The sequence below is a fragment of the Gobius niger genome, assembly GCF_951799975.1.
Source record: "Gobius niger genome assembly, chromosome: 6".
In the NCBI taxonomy this organism is placed as follows: Eukaryota; Metazoa; Chordata; class Actinopteri; order Gobiiformes; family Gobiidae; genus Gobius; species Gobius niger.
In genome coordinates, this window is record NC_136857.1 from 3,337,476 (window position 1) to 3,356,337 (window position 18,862).

The 18,862-nt window shown below is 42.6% G+C and overlaps 1 protein-coding gene across 1 annotated transcript in view; it reads right to left on the reverse strand.

Moving 5' to 3' along the window:
- itga5 (integrin, alpha 5 (fibronectin receptor, alpha polypeptide)) overlaps positions 1-17,366 on the reverse strand; it is a gene marked incomplete at its 5' end in the record, with an annotated part of 106,223 nt that extends 88,857 nt beyond the window's left edge. The window contains one exon of the mRNA XM_079558802.1: positions 17,161-17,366. Coding sequence (XP_079414928.1) covers positions 17,161-17,366 — 206 coding nt within the window. The remainder of the gene's footprint in view (positions 1-17,160) is intronic.
- Positions 17,367-18,862: the final 1,496 nt, after the last annotated feature.

An 18,862-nucleotide genomic window follows, 5' to 3' on the forward strand; every position in this document is an offset into this window, starting at 1 on the left:
TGAGTCGATTGTAGACACTGATATTTGACTCCATGGACAAATGCTCTAATCCAAATAGCGGCCCAGGAGCCAGATACGGCCCTCAGACTTATTTTTGGTGGCCCTTAAAGAGTTGACTTTTAAAGCCTCACAACATTTATTGCGAGACCAAGCTGGAATGATGGTCCCAAGCCTTGATGAAGGTGTGTTTTAATGTCTCTTCAATATGCGACCCACGAGGGGACATCCTGCTCTAATCACTAAAGGGGTTTAAACTGTTGTCATTGAGGGCCACATGTTGTGTAAGCGTCAGTACAAACAAGAAACCACGGGAATGAATCAACCCCCAATTAATCGTATCATTAAAGTAATATATTTGTGTGACAGTGTGTGGTTCAAGTGCTTAACGCTGTAGTGCTGCCCTTTACTGCTCTGATTGAATTCTTGATCATTATTAGCCTCTATTGACTGTGAAAACAGTGGAGCACTGCTGCTTCATTAATATGCACGACGTCATCAAAAGTATCGATATCGGAATCGTCCCGCAAAATATCTCGACGGCAACGTCAGGCCCGGGGGCCAAATCCGGCCCTCCAGCACAGAACCTCTGGCCCTTAAGATGATTTTGAGGAATATTATTATGCAAATAAGAGCTCAAATACGTGTTAAAGTACTCTTAAAATGCAAGAAATAGTCAGTATTTTAAAAATGTCCTGTCAGAATATCCTGCTTGATCATATATAATGTTAAACAATGATTCTCTACTGGGGGGTCGGGGCCCAAAAGTGGGTCATGGAACCATTTTCAGTGGGTCGCGAGTCTAAAGGGAACTTTTATTCAATATTTTCCATCTGAAACTGTTGTAAAAATGAATGTTATTGGGTTGTTTTGATCATAATTTCAGTCAAGGGATATCTAGTGCTTCTTCAACAAATACTTGTGTGAAAAATGCAATATTTTATACGATATTTGACAAATTACAGTTTTATTTGGGTCCCAAAGCCCTGCCACTTGGGAACCACTGACGTAGAGAATAGTTCTTTACTTTAGGAACAATGTTGAGGTTCGGCCCTTGGCTGTTTTGGCAATGATGAAAATCGTCCCTCCACAACGAAAACCTGCCTCCCCCTGGTCTACACAGTCTATGAAATGTGTAAGAGTAAGACTGTCAGTTTAATCAGTTCAAACTCCTTGATTCGAGCCTGTTGTTGTATTGTATGACATCGCCAGCCGTGTTTGGATCGGGCAGGTTGACGAAACACTTCGACAAAGAGTCCGCAAATTGAGATGACGCATCGAGGAGAATGAAATATTGACATTTGGTTAAAATGTTCAAACGCCCAACGACCCGATCAATAAATGAAGTCATCCTATATTGACCGCTTATTAAATGCACTTAGAGCTATTTGCCAAATGACGAATGTGAAAAGCAGCAGTCGCTTCATTTAAGAGCAGTGCTTCACAAATGATATACGATACAGATTCTATAAAAGGGAAAACTACAACAGCAAGTGTGTGTGTGTGGCTATGGGGAGGGGGGTGGGGAGAGCAGTGTTGTCTGTTTGGAAGAGTGGGTGGTTGGGTGGGCGGGAACTGCTTTTAATCTGTAAAGCACTTTGTGTTACAACCTTGTATGAAAAGCGCTTTATAAATAAAGTTTTGATTGATTGATTGATTTGAGGAGTTCAAGTATCTCGGGGTCTTGTTCTCAGTGAGGGACGGATGGAGCGTGAGATGGACAGACGGATCGGTGCGGCGTCAGCAGTGATGCGGTCGCTGTATCGGTCTGTCGTGGTGAAGAGGGAGCTGAGTCGGGGCAAAGCTCTCGATTTACCGATCGATCTACGTTCCCACCCTCACCTATGGTCATGAGGTTTGGGTCATGACCGAAAGGACGAGATCGCGAATACAAGCGGCCGAAATGAGTTTCCTTCGCAGGGTGGCTGGGCGCACCCTCCAAGATCGGGTGAGGAGCTCAGTTACCCGGGAGGAGCTCGGAGTAGAGTCGCTGCTCCTTCACGTCGAAAGGAGCAGCTGAGGTGGCTCGGGCATCTGTTCCGGATACCTCCTGGTCGCCTCCCGCGGGAGGTGTTCCAGGCATGTCCTAGTGGGACAAGGCCTCGTGGAAGACCCAGGACCCGCTGGTGGGACTATGTCTCCGAGCTGGCCTGGTGTCGCCTCGGGGTCAGAACAGCTGGAGGAGGTGTGTGTGGATCGGGAAGTCTGGGCGTCTCTGCTGAGACTGCTGCCCCCGCGACCCGGCCCCGGATAAAGCGGAAGAAAATGGATGGATGGAAAACTACAACCCAATCTTTGTGTTGCTTTTTCTGGTCTTAAAAAGGCAAATTCCTGAGGATTTTCTGTTCATATTCTTGAGCAGATAGAGCAGATATTTGCACATTTAGCTCAAATTGTCAGTGATGGTTCATAATAGGGCTGAAAATCAACATTATTTTCAGACTAGGTTTAAAAGATGGACTAGTTTAACAGATTTCCAGGCTGACATCATGTTGCCTAAATAACAGCAGTGTTTGCAATTTGCTCATTCAGTGCGTTTAACCCAACTTGGTATCATAACTTAAAAATCACTTTCCCAGGCCATTCGGAGCTATTGGCCTAGACTCGTGTCCGCTCAGAGTCAAGGCTAAGCTGGGGCTGGTTGAGTCCTTATGACTGTCCGGTCTAAAGCTGATGAGAGAAGCAGTTCCTCACAAACGAGGCCTCGCTCTAGACGGATTACGGTCAGGCACATTTCTGCACAGTCAGACGTATAAGACGGAATGGGAGAAGGACCTCGTTTCCCTATATCCTGAAACATTCTTGCCATGACCTGATGAATGTGAAAATATCAGGTAGTTTAGAAAAACAGCCTTCCTTGTCCTCAGACGGGACATTAGGGCAGGACAACAGGTGGTCTGCAAATTACACGTGCTGAGGCCAAGGCATCCAGACAATGTTGTTTATTGTCTCAGTGGAACTTCAATTGACCCCGGAAAGCAATTGATATGTTTAAGTTTGGATTCAGTTTAGGTTTGGGCTTTCAAGAGCTGTAGATGCGTAATATTAATGCAGCGCTATTATATTTTCACATTTACAGAAAGAACTAGATGTCGACTGTTATATCGGACAGGTATTTTACTATATCAGCTGATACCGATAAGATGCTTTGGAACTGGAAATGAGACTTTCCATTTTTTGTATTGGAAAGAGCTCAGTCAGTGAAAATCCTTCCCAAGTTTGTACACCTCAAATCACATCTTATATATTTCATGTTACACATCTTCACAATCATAAATGTTGTATATCTTCATAACCATAAAAGATAGAGACTTGTTGTTCTGGTGTCTTTTGAATTTTGTCTTTCAAATGAGCTCTCTCTGAAGCACCTACTAAACAAGACCCCTGTCCCAGTTCAACACTGACACATTTTACACTTTAGAAGCATCACACACAGGATTATAGACGAGACATGTTTAAATATCGGAGGTGCATATCTGCATTGGCCAATCGAAATCCCCAAAAATCGGCTTGGTCAGAGAAAAACGCATATCGGTCGCCCTCTAGTGAGAAATTAGGCAAGTTGAAGACGTACTTCAGGAACACTAACTTTAGATCTACGCCCACCCAGTGTTAATTTCGTCGACTAAAATATTTAGTCTTAATTTTAGTCAAAGTGATATTTTTGACGACTAAAATTGGACTAAAACTAAATTAAAAGCTTTTCATGAGACTAAAACTGTGACTAAAATGTCCAGATATTTTAGTCGACTAAAATAAGACTAAATAAAAATGAAAAGGAGAGACTAAAATCATCCAAACTTCTATTGAGCGTCTGAAAGAGCTTCATATCATGTAAATTCTCTGCCAAATAAACAGGTCTGAGCTTTGTTCATGTGGAAGCAGCTCCATGAAGTCGAGGACCACGATTTAATATGATTATAATGAATATTATAAATATAAGTCAAATAAAGTAGTTTTAATTTTAGTCGACTAAATTGACATGCAATTTTAGTCGACTAAAACTAGACTAAAATTGAACGTTTTTTTTGGACTAAATCTTGACTAAAATCAAATAACATGTTAAAAGACTAAGACTAAAACTAAAATAAAACATGTTGTCAAAATTAACACTGCGCCCACCTATCCCATGGGAAAAATGCTTTGACTCCAGGTTGTTGTTTACCACAAAATCACTGGCGAGCTTTTAGACAGGTAGCCCAGAAACAGGGGAGTGATCCCAATTGAGGAGGAATGACCGGTGCAGCAGGACTTGGCCTAAAGGTGCGAAAGTGACTTTGCCGGATAAAAAAGTGGACCTCGGGATATGCCAACTTTGCTTCAATAAACTTGATCCAATCTTACCTACAACAACATACAACAAACTTGACCAAAACAAGACCTATTGCACCATTGAACTCACTCGAAACCATCAAACAATACAGTGGCTGTTGAAATCCATCAGACAACAATAGGCGACTCATCCATCTACAGGGACCACCCCATTTTACTGTGACGACCCCGTTTTATTTTTGTTTGTTGACTGCAATGTGCCAGACCGGCTCCCACCACCACCGCCCCCGCTCTAATGTGTCGCCCTGTCACAACAACCTCCATTACAAAAACTATGTGACAAGTGGCAGGTGAGAAAACCGAAACATCCTGCTGGCTGAAAAAATAATCAAACGCTCTTCTGCCTGAGACGCTGCAGTGCATTCCATCGCAGCTAACGCGGCCCCACCCCGCTGTGCTTTGCTCAGGAGTAAAGTACCCTAAAAAAAAAGTCCTTAACGCCTTAATACAATGGGCCACGCCAGGGGTCCGGGCTCCTCTCACCTCCACAGTATGCGACGTGCTGACAGGGGGTGAGGCAGCTGTTGGAAACACTTCTGTCCGTTACACCACCCCCATTCACAGACACCCAGGCATTATTATTAACTTACCACGCATGGCTTTCGAAAGTGCCACCTTAAATGAACGAGCGATTTAGAAAAGCACGGCTGAAACAAGACCAAATGATGCTAAACTAGGATTTAAAAGGGATTAAACCAACTGTGGCGTATTCTGGTGCAAGACTGGACTCAAATAAAGAGAAGATTAAAGCAAATCAGGTTCAAAACTGGCCTAAAATGCAAGTTTCACATCCAGATAACAAACAATGAAGGGCAAACCAAACCCCAGAATGAACCAGGTCCAAACTAGGACTAAACCTGGTCTCAGAAAGGATTCATCCTGATAAACAAACACTGTACAACGTATAAAACTGTCTCTACATTTGACCCTATAGGCTAGAACTGCACCGAAAGGCCTCCGCGTACCATAGTTTAAAGAACCATTGCATAATCAGGCACTGCGAGTGGTTGATTTCAGTGTCAAACCTGAAAACACTAACATTTGAACGCTTTAACGGCCGACTGCTACGTCATTTGCCCACAGTAAAAGCCGGTCATTACGGACAACAGACGCGAGCCGGGTTCAGCTCTGCTAAATAGTCAATTATTTCAAATGGGCTAAATCTGCACACGTAAAAACACAGGCCTGCGAAAGAGTGAGTTTTACTTTGCACCTTCTCTCTGACTAAAGTGTTTTGGATTCAGCGGCACAAATATTCAATCCTCTGTAGGGCTGAAGATATGAGACAAGGTTTCATAACTGCCTTGACTATTGCAGTATTAAAGAGAGATTTTACACCGTGCGACTTAAAACAAGGCAAGAATCGATGTAAATTAGGAAAAACTACACGTTCTCGTATGTTTAAGTTCTCATGTTTTGCTGTGTCGGCATAAATGTGTAAACCTCGGTCATGTGGAACGCCTCGGTGATTCTGTGATACATTGTGGTTACTCATTAATGTTGTGCGTAATTTAAGTGACGCAATGCAATGTACCACCCCACAGGATCAATAGTTTTGTAGATTTTCTAGTGACAGGGTCCGTCCGCTGATCCATTTTGATCCTAGAGCCACTGTAATGGAAAGTAAAGGCTCCTTTACTTTACTTTTCTAAGCACTCATACAGCCGCTGGGTCACTAAAGCTCAAAAACAGAGTAGTAGAAAGTTGTTGTTTTTAATTAATTAATCAATTAATGCACCTTTAAAAAGGAACAGGAACATCAATTTGGCCCTCAAAACATGACCGAGGCAAGCCCAGTATGCTTTGGGGGAGAAACACCAATGTTTTCATTGACATAAAGAAAGATAACAAAGAACTGCTGCTATTATGTTGCTCTTTTAATGTGCTTAGGCATTTACAGTCTATTTGAGAATCGAACCAACCTCATTCGCAACTGGTTTGGCCCAAGTGGAAAGTTCAAAAACCTACATCAAGTACTTTGCCCATATCGGCCCAAGACTTAAAGGAACAGGAACCTTTTTTACATACTGAGATATGTTCTTACCTGAGCTTAGACGAGTTGATGTGTACCTGCCTGGTCTTTGTGCGTGCACTCTGTCACGCACAACGACAAAAGATGTTGTTAGCATTTGGCCTCTCCCAGTGTATTCCTATGGCTCCAAACGGGGTGAAGTACAAAGACCAGACAGTTACACATTCACTCGTCTAAGCTCAGGTAAGAATGTGTGTCTCAGTGTGTTGGTCACATTTTTATCACATTTTTGTAATTGTTTTGTCACATTTTTGTAATTTTTTTGTCACATTTTTGTAATTTTTTTGTCACATTTTTGTCCTTTTTTTTGTCATTTTTTGTCACATTTTTGTAATTTTTTGTCACATTTTTTGTCATATTTTTGTCATTTTTTCGTCAATATTTCGTCAATTTCTTGTGACATTTTTGCCACTTTTTCATCACTTTTTCGTCAATGTTTTCTCACTTTTTTGTCCCATTTCCATCATTGTTTTCGTCTCAGCTTTTTCCCAGAAGCTTCTGGACTGGGGTAAAGCCAAACTGGAGAAAATGTGCTCGGTTCAAGCGGGAGTTAAGGGGCTAAAAAAAGATTCAACACAACCAGTTTACTCAATACATTTGGGTCCAACTCCCTTTAGCTCTCTCTGCGATAAACAAACAGGTTCACAGAGTCGCCACGGAGGTGAGTCACCCAGGTTCAGACCTACTGGCACTGCTGCAGATTAAATCTATGAGTCAGACGAGGACCCCCACTCCCACGGCCCAAAGTAGACATGACGTACGTGGGACATTTCCGAGCTAACAGACCTTACGACATAAAGCCTCTAAAACACATCGTGACTGTTCACACTCAAAGCTCTTTTTTTTTTCTCCCCCCAACAGAAACGTGCTGCACAAAGCCCCCCATTACCGAGCCAGACAGGGCGCTACAGTTCGGAGCGTGTTGACCTTTACGGCAGGAGACGCTAACGCTCCCGGTGGTTTGATTAGCTGCATACAAGGAGCCGACAACACTAAATGGTGCTATTCTTGAGCCCAATCAATTAACAGCGAAAGGTTTCTGTTCTAGACAAAGTGCTCTATTGTCTGCTCAACAACTAACTACCCGCTTTTGGCAGCTCGTATATAAACACAGGCCAAGGCTTTCTGCGCCCGTCGAGTCAATAAAACGGGCGACATTAATTAAAACAATACACAGAGTGAGGGTTCATAAAAGCGCAGACGCAGCACAAACGAGGGACAGAGGGTTTCGTGGGCCGATCCTATAGGTCAATATTGGTTTAACCGCGGGTCCGTCTGAGTGGCTGACCTCCAGGAGTGTGACCCTGCACCGCGACGGGGGCGACCTCAGAGCGTCATGGCCAAACTATCCCGTGAGAGAGTCAGACGCATGAGAGGAGAGTGGAACACATGCTATCTGTGTGAGAGAGCGCTGCCAGGCTCTGACAAACGCAGATGACCTCACATTACAAGAGGAAAGTGTGAGCATGCAAAGGATGACGCAGGACGTTGGGGTTATTTTGGGCACATTCGCGTATGGTTTTAATCTAGGGATACGTGTCCGAGGTGCGTTTGGTCCAGGGGTGAGTTGTCAGGAGCAGTGGGCGATCAAGAAGCATCGCCTCCAGCTCTTGAGGCTAAACCCAGAAATCCCACCCTGACATGAGGACAGGGGCGGGCTGGTCATATGTCCTGTATTCTGGAAGAGCACAGAAGGGCCACTGGCTCTAGGGCCACCGGTCTGGCCTCTCATTTTACCTCACCCTTACCCCCGGGCGCAACCGAGCTTTACCCAAATCTAAAAGCTTGAAAGAAAAGCATAACAACAAACAACGAAATGTGACAAAAACAGGACAAACCCCCTCCCTGAAAAACAAGAGACGAAAACACGATAAAAGAGACAAAAAAGTGACGAAAACACGCCAAAAAGCCACAAAAAAGTAAAGAAAAAGCAGCAAAAAGCAACAAAAACACATCGACAACGTGACAAACATCACTTTTCTAGATTTGAGCTTTCAAATGAGGCGTTACAGTGTTGCTCTCCAGTCAAGAAGCCTTTGGATTTGGGTAAAGCCGAACTGGAGAAAATGCTCTCGGTTAAAGGGACTATAAGGAGTTTAAAAATGTTAAAACCAAGTATTTTCCTCCCCCTACGTGTTCCTGTTCACCACAACTGCCTCTAAAATCCTGCACTGTCGCTCACAAAGGTGTTACTTCGGGTTCAGCTCAATATAGAAGCTGCAGTTACGCGTAAGACCTGAGGTGGCAGTAGTGAGCATAAGAGAGGTGAACGTATGTATTTGTGGAAGTGTCGCATTTACGCTAATTTGGGCCAGGCTGGTCAGGGTCCAGGGCTGTTTTTCAGTCCCAGTCCAGGCCCCTGCATGAGGAGAACAGATACAAACTTTACACAGAAAGACTCAAGACTCGAGAATAGAACATGTGAAGTTTGCATTTTCACCCCGTGTTTGGAACTGGTGCTTCACTTTCCCCCAAAAAACATGCACAACAGGTGAGAATATCCTGTACTCCTGATGAACCTTGCTCAAGATTCACTGCCCACTGCTCATTGCTCCTGATAGTACCAGCAAAGAATGGGTCAAATGCAGAAGACAAACTTCCCCAGGAGGACAATAAACCTTAAATGGTCAGAAAGATTCCAGTAATGGTGCATACTCAACCATGTGAATGAGCCTATAACACGGTAAAAAGGCTAAAATGGTCATTCATCGTAATCTGGGGCTTTAAAGAGATCAACTTGGATTTTGTTTTTAAGAGGAGACACTACAGGCAAAACTCATTTTTTTCCGTTTTCAGGTTTTGGGCCAAATTTGTCTCTGAACATACAAGCTTTCTCCCAGAAACAGAAAATATGCCTAATCTTCACAATAACATGTTTAAATATTGCGCTGATTCAATGTTCCCCCATAGACTTATATGGGAGAACGCAATTTCAAGGGCCTTTTTCTCAAAACACATTTTTCTGTCATTGTGGCGACACTATGTTCACGTCAGTCGGACCTAAAGACTTCACATTTTCCAGCCTTGGACTGAACAATATTTGGAAGATTTTTTCAGAGGGATTTTTTATTATTTAATCCCTAAAGCCCCATTTATTGAGTTTTGAATGTCAAAAAATGAGGCGAAAATTATTTTTTTACAAATTTTTCCACTAAAAAACAGCTTATTTTAAAACTAAACAAGAAATCCTAAATCCCCTCTGAGAAAGTCTTGGTAACTCATTTATCAATAAAGTGAAACCATAAATTTGAATGTAGCTCTATCCATTATTCATATAAAACACCTTGTTCTTATATGAAAAGATTAAAAAAAACAGAAAACTTGCAATGTATTTTTTTCTCACATTTATGCCAGTGATCGACAGCAAAAGTTTCTAATTGTTATCTGTAAATTTATTTATTTTTCCTTTTCACCTGCAGTGTCTCGCCTTAATTTCATTTTTGCAGCAGTGATTTACGAGCGTTTGGTCCCATTAGCCGGTCTCTGTCCTGACTCCATTATTATTATTTATACCCCCTGACCTCCCTGACCTCTTCTATCTCTGCCTGAACCTCCCTCGTCCCTGCCTGGCACCGGAGACGAGCGCTCACGGCTCGATTATGAAGTGTCTCGTGAAGTCGTGACAACTTCGACCGACACTGACGGACGGAAACAGCGGGGGGGGGGCAACATTCAGAGGTTTCGGATGACGTCGCAACATAGATAGTCATGAAGGGTTTGATTGAAAAGGGGTGGGGAAAATGTCTGATGTAAAAGATTGGATTCAACATTAATTATGGATGTTTCTTTGGGGTTTATACTTGTGCAAATTGTTTTTAAATTGTCCGTTGTCCAAACTGACTCCTAACTTACCTGAAACATCCCAGTTCTTCACAGGGATGAGTTTATGTGCACGTTTCACAACTTTCAGGGATAAATACTGCCAACAAAACAACCATGCTATTACTTTGATAATCTATAGCCTTTTGATCGACAGTGCACAAAGACCTTTTAGTCAAATGTCTTATTTAAAGCAGAACTTGTTTACCTTAATAAATCCTTTCCGTAGTCCCTCTGGGGGTAATACAAGCGTTAATGGGATGATTGGAGGGTCTTTCACCTCCCCCTGGTGTCTCTGGCCAGAAAACCACACTTGCAGCTTTCACTCCTCCGACCTGGAGCACCAATACACACTAATGGAATCACAAAGAAGAAGCTAACAGGCTAACGGGCAAAGCTAACTGTAGGCTAGCGCCACTTAAACAGCATTTACAGCCAAGTTTGAGTGAAAAAAAAAGATCTCCATTGTGTAATTGGACGTACAATATCCCTCTCTCCCTTTGTCCCTTTGGTCAGTGTAGTATTTACTTTACGTATTTAATTAATGAGTAAAAAAATGCAACTTACGACACCTGCAGTGGCGCTTAAGGCCTCTAGGGGCACGAGTTACTACTTCTTTGACAGAAAGATAGAACAAGTTTTAGTCCACACTAGAATAACAAAAAATCTCTTAAAAGCAGAGTCCTTTTTTGTAATCTTTCATCGTTATGAACTTGCTCGATGGGCAAAGGACTGGACAGAAGGGCAGCGTAATACGGGTAAAAACATCCATCTTCACACACCCAAGAGAAGCATCAACATCTGAGAGAAAACTAAAACATGAACTTTCAACAAGAATCAAGTGCATTTCAAAACACGTTCAGGGTGAGCGGGTTTTACACAAAATAAGACCCCATAGAAACCGTAGCTTGTTGGCAAAGGACATTGTACTGCCTTGTTTATTAACCATTCAAACTGAATGTACTTTGGAGAATTGCTAATTGCAATGATTGATAGAGGAACACTGTCTTCTGCTCCGTCTGTAAGAGGGACATCTCTGCGATCTGGAGTCTTAGCAACAAACAGCACAACAGGGAACTTTGTGTCGACTCCTGCGCTGCTAGAACACACACAGTGAAGCTGGGTGGCTGTCCCGGGGCGCTCTCCCATGGGTGGGTGGGCTGTCTGCCAGCGTCCAAACTTAATTTTATTACAGCGGGCCCAAGGGCAGGCCTGACAAATATAAACTCATTGTCAAGGACCGGGAGAAAGTGTGCTCTGTGTGGTTGGATCTGACATGACATTTCCAAGCTTCCTCCCCCACATCTACTCCCCGCATCTACACCAACAAACACATGTCATCCACAGATAAGCAGCGCGAAGTCGAAGCTCAAGCCAAGGGTTTTCAGAAATGTGTCAACAGAATGGCAAGAAGAACATAAACTGGAATCGTGTTATCTTTGCCAACGCACCAGCTCTGCATCTGTGAAGATAACTGCTGGAATTGGAGTGTCTGCCAATAAAGAAGCCGAGATAAACCAGAAGTATGAAGGAAAACATAGATGACGAGATAAATCAAAGCAAGACGCACTGGGGAAAACGCAACCTTTGTCGATGCTCTGATTCTATGCCACAGCGGTGAATCGGAGACTTTTATTCATTTTACACAGAGATGATTCCATTTATGCTTTAGTAATGCGTTGAAGGTGGATGTTTTCATGCTTTAGATATGGTTCACACCCAGTTCACACTTCATTTCGTCCCATTTTAGACTTTTCAGACCTGGTTTAGTCCTGAATTTATCTTGTGTTCAAGGCTCGATGATGCTTGGAAAGGTCAAATGTCTCATGGGTTGGGTCTGGTTTGGTTCACGGCACAGGCATTTCTCTTTTTTCCTCCATAAAAAAAAAACAGCCATAGTTATTTCTTTACTCCTAAGCCTTTCCTGGCACGATCCTTTGGAAGTTTGTGTTGACAAGTGAGGAACTCCTAGCGCAACCTTTCACTGACCTCACCTCCGAATTCCTCCTCTCCCCCACTCCCCATATCTATAAACCATGGAGCCCGATGATGTGACGGCAACACCGCAGAGATAACCGGATTTCATTGCACTGATATGATTTTTTTTAATGCGGCAACTCCTCCAAATCTGTAAAAAATCGGATTGTCTTTGCCGTTGATGAAGGGTGTGATCTGAACCACGATTTCAACGGTCACAGTGACGGCAAATTGCGATAGTCGCGGTTTCTCTGAGAATACATTGTCTTCAGCAGAGAAGAAAATGTATTCATGAGGTCTTATAGTAAGTATAACTGTTAACCATGAAATTAAAGCCTCTGGAAATTAGTTCTGCAATGGTTCTCGTGTTTGTCAAGAAGTTCATGTTCAAGTGTTTACTGGAATCATAACTCTCCTGGATGTCTTTCAAATGTGCAATTGTGAACCGAGTCTTGATTCTACAACATAAATCAGATTTTGCACATAATAGGAGGGCAGGGTGTCTTATCAAAACTATCTGCTGCTTCTGAGAGTTCACGCTTCACTGTGATTGGTTCGATCGGCATGTCACTCGCTCAAAAGCCCGGCAGAGGTTGGCCAATGGGACGAGTGATTGGGGAAAAAATGCGTTTATATTCGAGCACATAGATGCATTTAACCTCTTAACTCCCACCGGAACGGATCCCATTTTCTCCAGTTTGGCTTCACCCTAATCAAAAGATTCTTGGGAAAAAAGCACCAAAACGGCTACAAAGAAATGAGGAGAAAACAAGGATGTAAACGCAACAAAAAAAATGACAAAAACGGAACAAATGTTTGACAAAAACTCAACCAACAAGTGAGCAAAAATGTAAAAAAAAAATGTGAGAAAAACTCAACCAAAATGTGACAAAAATTTGAAAAAAAAAAGACAAAAATTCAACAAAGATGTGACAAAAAGTCAATCTACAAGGGACCAATTTTTTTTTTTTTAAAGTGAGAAAAACTCAACAAAAAAATGACAAAAATTCTACCAAAATGTGACCAACAAGTGACCAAAAATGAATAATAAATGTGAGAAAAACTTAACCAAAATGTGACAAAAATGTGACAAAAATTCAACAAAGATGTGACAAAAAGTCAACCAACAAGTGACCAAAAATGTATAATAAATGTGAGAAAAACTCAACCAAAATGTGACAAAAATGTGACAAAAATTCAACAAAGATGTGACAAAAAGTCAATCAACAAGTGACCAAAAATTAAAAAAAAAAAAAAAAGTGAGAAAAACTCAACAAAAAAATGACAAAAATTCAACCAAAATGTGACAAAAATTTGAACAAAAATGTGACAAAAATGCGAAAAAAAATGTGAAAAAAAATGTGAGAAAAACTCAACCAAAAAGTGACAACAACAAAAAAAACATAAAAAGGTGGCACAACACAGCAACAACACGCGGAAAAACATCAATTTTGCGGGTCTTAGCTTTCAAATGAGGTGTTACACAGGCCTATCGCCAAAGAGTGGCAGCATGCATTCGGTGTAGGCGGGCGGTAAGAGGCTAAAAGAGAACGTAGAAAAGCTAAATCATCAACTGGGCTGGGTTTTGCAAAAGTTGGCGTTTCCCATCTAATCACAGACGCTTCTTCTTCGCACTTTCGGTCAGAAAAGACACTTTAACCCAAACTGGAGCGGTTTTAATAAGACTATATATAAGGAACCAAAACTGCCAAGCATCCTTACTCAAGCTGTTAACAGTATCACTCAACTAGCAAGTCTTTGGAACCCTCTCTTTTCCCTCGCTAGTGTTTTAACCTCTTCAAAACCTCTTCAAAAGTGTGGTTAGTGGCGTTCAGATGGAGATGGACAGCCGACTATGGACCACTGTGGTTTTCCCTGTGATGCGGTGCCGTTCTTTTGAAGAGCGGTAGCTTGGTTTCACCGATGTAGCGCTCCTGACACTGAACAGAGTCGACTACATTGCTCCGCTTCAAGCCGGGCGTCTCGTCTTTGGGATGGACTAACTTCTGTCTCAAAGTCTCGCCTTTTCTGGTGATTAAAAAGCTCTGCGTTCTCTTCTGAAGATGTTTCGAGACTCCTTGCTCCTCCTCTCATGTTGGACATTTGACTACATTGGAAATTACAAGCCGCTACGTTGACAGAAGCGCTTGAATAAGATCATTTTCCCCTTTTCCACAGAGGAGCATTGTATCATCTCCAGCTTTAAAAGGTTGGGAATTAGTCATGAGAACAATGACGTGTGTGCCGTATTCTGGGAGAAGGAGAGGATGGTCGGAGGGGGGGGGGGGGGTGTAGTCTGCAACACGTGGGTGAATTAAAATCCCCGCAGGATGACATCAGCATAGGAGGAAGTGAGCGGAGTGACAGATTAGGAGTCTGTGGACACCTTAAATCACGGGGATGCTACGGGGAGACTTTTAAGGAGACGGCAGAGGCCAGTTAGAAGGAGGAGGGGGGGAACCTTTATGCCGGTCTGCTGCTCCAAGTGGGGAAGGAGGGAGAGAGAGACAGGGGAAACAGGAGCTGGCGGCCCACTCGGCACACAGCCATTTTTCTCAAATCCCAAAGCCGGCTGGTCCAACAGACGGAGGTTAGCAGACATGGACTCAGCCAGGAAGTCTTAGCAAGTCTGAAACTTATAGGGTGCTTTTGTTAATGATTATTGCACAGGAAAGGTGAGCGGATTTGACATACAGCTGAGAGGGGGACCACTGCCATGTGTCTTAAATGAAGAGGTTGAGGATAAAGAAGAAGAATTGCAAAACTAGAATGTGGAGGAGGATTTCATTTCAGTATCATATTTTAAGAAGAAAAAATGTGATATAAAACAGTAATAAGGTTGATCCGAGGGTAAATGGTGATATTTCTTGACCTTGGAACATTGCTATATTATCAGTGTCACACTATTGAGTGACGCCGTATCCATTTCTCCAGAAGCCACAACATACAGGATTGTCCATGAAAGCAGATCCCAACCTTTATTTGTTTGAAATGGTTTTGATACAGTTGTGGGGGACACAGTTTGGGACTGGGGATGATGATGATGTCATCGGACCCAGCGGGGGGCAGGAGACAGTTTTTCCTATTAACAGCATTACACTTTCACAAGCCGGAGCTAGAAAGAAAATGTATGAATTTGAAAAATGATCATTAATATCAGTCACTGGGTCCATGATCTCTCTGTACAAGACCAAACATTTCCTCAAAAACAAAATGATTTTTCCTCTATATAATAGTATAGACCTCAAGAACGCTGTGATGTCACCTGCAGCCCAGCAATAGCACGCACGGGGGTGGCTTTAAGGAAAAGGGGTTGGAAACCTTGGACACTTCTATTACATTTATCTGTGTGGACTTTTATTGTACAATATTTTGTCCTAGGCTTTTAATGTGGCATTGCTTGTGTGTTCTGTTTTTTATATTGTGTCTTTTTACGTGTTTTACATATCGCACTTTGAGCTCTTTGCACATTTTTTTCCAATGTGGTTTTTCAAACTGCAAACGGCCAATAAATGAATCTGAATCTGAACCACTGGTCCATGAGGTACTACATGTGAGATTCACACACTTTTTGCTGACACAGCAACAAAACACATGGAGAAAGTTCAAAAACGTGAGTAAAAGTTCAGTTTTAGTCCTGGCTGTCCTGGTTTAGTTCCATTTTAAGCTAGTTTAGTTCTTGATTTAGTATTTCTAAGTCTTGTTTGATCCAAAATGGCGTGTTTAAACGTAAATAGACTGTTGAAACAGTTTAGTAATAACTTATCTTAGACCGGGAGCCAGACCCCCTCCTCAGGCACATGTTTGCTACCTTTTCCAAACTAGTATCTTTCAATAGAGTATATCCTGGGTCATTCCCAGTGGGGAACCCCCATTGCAACTCGGCCCCGTTCGGCTGTGGGACCCCAAAAAACACTTTAACGGGACAGGCTTCAAACGGAACTTTGTGATTCTCCCCAAAGTGGTGCTGTGGTCACATACAGAGTCACAGATGAATGAAATTTAGAGCAAAGAAAGCTGACATGATGAGGAACAAAGGAATATGACAGTGTTGGGCTTCAGCTTTTTCTTTTTCCATATATTCAACCATACATCTGCAAAAATGAAAAATAAATGTCATGTAGATAAGAAAAGCGCTTCACAAATGAGTGCATTGTTGTCTTTTTTGCTTATTTTGTTTATCATATGAGCTCAGGACCTCAAACGGATCACCAGCTATAATAATAATAATAATATCTCACGTCTGTCAAGTCAGTTCTCTTCAACAAAGCATTAACATAAAGTACATGCACATATTCAGCATATCTCTGTTGGATTGCAAAACTAATGGCCCATTATTGTCATCAGAAATGTTCTAAACGTTGCCCTCTCCTGTGCCTTATCTGTACATCTTATAGTTCAAAACAGCTGATGCCTTTTGGATTCTGCAGCACAGACAGGCTTTGTACTTCACTGTCACAAGCCCCCACTAGAACAGAGCCACTGGCAAATCACTCAAGCCTAACCACAAACTCAGGGAGATGCGATGGCCACAGGTTAGGAGGAGTTAACCGGCTCATGGGGCGTTTAAAGCCGAGCAGATTAAGAGGTCAACTTTAACTGCATTAGAGCCAAAACAATGAGATCACCGAGTTAGGAAGAAGTGTCCCCTGAAGGTTTGCGTTTTATTGCATTATGGGTCACTACAATGGGTGTGTGTAAACGAGTATGATTCATAACAGAAGTCGGGTCTATTCAATACGTGTGCGTAAAGTTTGCGCGTAAGAAACACTAAACCAATATGTCATGTCGAGCGGCTTTGGAGCATCCCACAGACTCCCAAGCCAGGGAGTTGTAAAAAGATCTGAACTCTGGCAGGGCTTCTCTGACACAAATGGAAAAAGTTCGCATTGTCAGGCTAGAAATCCTTCCCAAGCTTTCCTTAAACGCTGCGTTAGATGCGTAAAAGACAACACGAGCGCGCAAAGAAACCCAACAAAAGGAAAAAAGAGGAGGGGGCTCACCTGGCTGAATCTGCCAAATAAAAGTCCACGGCGTATCCGAAGTAGCTCCCCCTTGGTCCGCTGTAAACAGATGGGTTTTCCACGTCCAAGTTGAACGCCTCGCAAACGGGCCGGGAAACGGTTAATAACAACAGCCCCGCGACACAACGGAGAGCTGCTGACCATACCATCTCCGGGGTTTTCACGTAAAACAGTCTCAACCCCATTTTGGAAAAGAGAATAGATGAGTTATTCCGCTGGAGAAATGTTCGGAGTCCGACTTCTCGCTCCAATGATGCGGCGCGTAAAAGTCCCGGTAAAGTTTGGAAAAGATGATCCGGCGCGGGGGCTAAAAGTGCATCTCTGTGTGATTCCAAGCGCGCTCCTCTCTCTTCTCTTCTCTTCTCTTCTCTTTCTCTCCTTTCCTTCAGCTTCTCTCAACACAGCGCAGCAGCAGCAGCAGCAGGGACGTCCTCGCTTCGCTCTGGCCGCGGCTCTCTCTGCGCTTTTCCCCACGCCTTCTTCACTCACCTAATCAGGATGCAGGGCGCAGGGAGTTCCCACACGAGCGTGACAAAGCTGGGAGGGGGGCGGGGCTTGTGATTCCCTTAGAGGAAAAAAAAAAAAAAGGATCTGGCTTTTCACAGCAAGTAAGTAATGTTAGAGAAGTGATGTTTACCAGAGTAATAAGACGTGATAGCCTGCACTTACGCGCTTTTACGCACAGTTCTTTTGAATGGTCTGTTTTGGATGGGTCTGTGTCCTCGTGCTGTCTTCATGTAAGCCAGGGGGTAGGGAAGTTTTCTGGCTCTGATTATTATGGTTATTAGCCCAAAGTGAAGCACAACACTGGAAAAATGACCATCTTAAATGAGATAAATGACTTAAAATGGCTAATATTCACTTTAGTTTCACTTATAGTCAAAACACAGTGTAGTAACAGAAAGGAAATACTGTTTGATACACAGTGTGCAGTATAAAAGTTTGGGAACACTTTTTATGCATTGTTTTTTCTTTATTTTCAACACTATTAGATTCTCATTGAAGACATTAAAGCAGAACTAAGCAACTTGAAGCCATAAACGCCACTGCAGGTGACGTAGCATGTTACGTTTTTTTTTACTCTTTAATTGTCCGTGAGAGTAAATACTACACTGACAGAAAAGACAAAGGGAGAGAGGGATATTGTACATCCAAGTACACAATGGAGATCATTGTTTTCACTCAGACTTGGCTGTTAATACTGTTTAAATGGTGCTAGCCCACAGTTAGCTTTGCCTGTTAGCCTGTTGGCTTTTTCTTTGTGATTCCATTAGTGTGTATTGTGGTCTGTGTCCTCGTGTTGTCTTCATGTAAGCCAGGGGGTAGGCAAGTTTTCTTAGCGGGGGGGGGGGGGGGGGGGGGGGGGGGCGAAGGCTCTGATTGTTATGGTTATTAGCCCAAATTGAAGCACAACACTGGGAAAATGACCATCTTAAATGAGATAAATGACTTAAAATTCTGTGTTGAATTTGAGTCGGTTTGAACTAACCCAAGATACAAATGTCAATGAAATCAGACAAATAATTGTTTTTCCCTTGAAATGGCACAAAATGATCTGAATTAAGAGAACAACGACTACTAGAGGTTTTATCCAGACCAAATCTACTCAAGCCTTAGATTTAATCTCTTAATTTAAGTAGATTTATGTCATATCTTCCTTTAAAGGGGGGGTATTATGCAA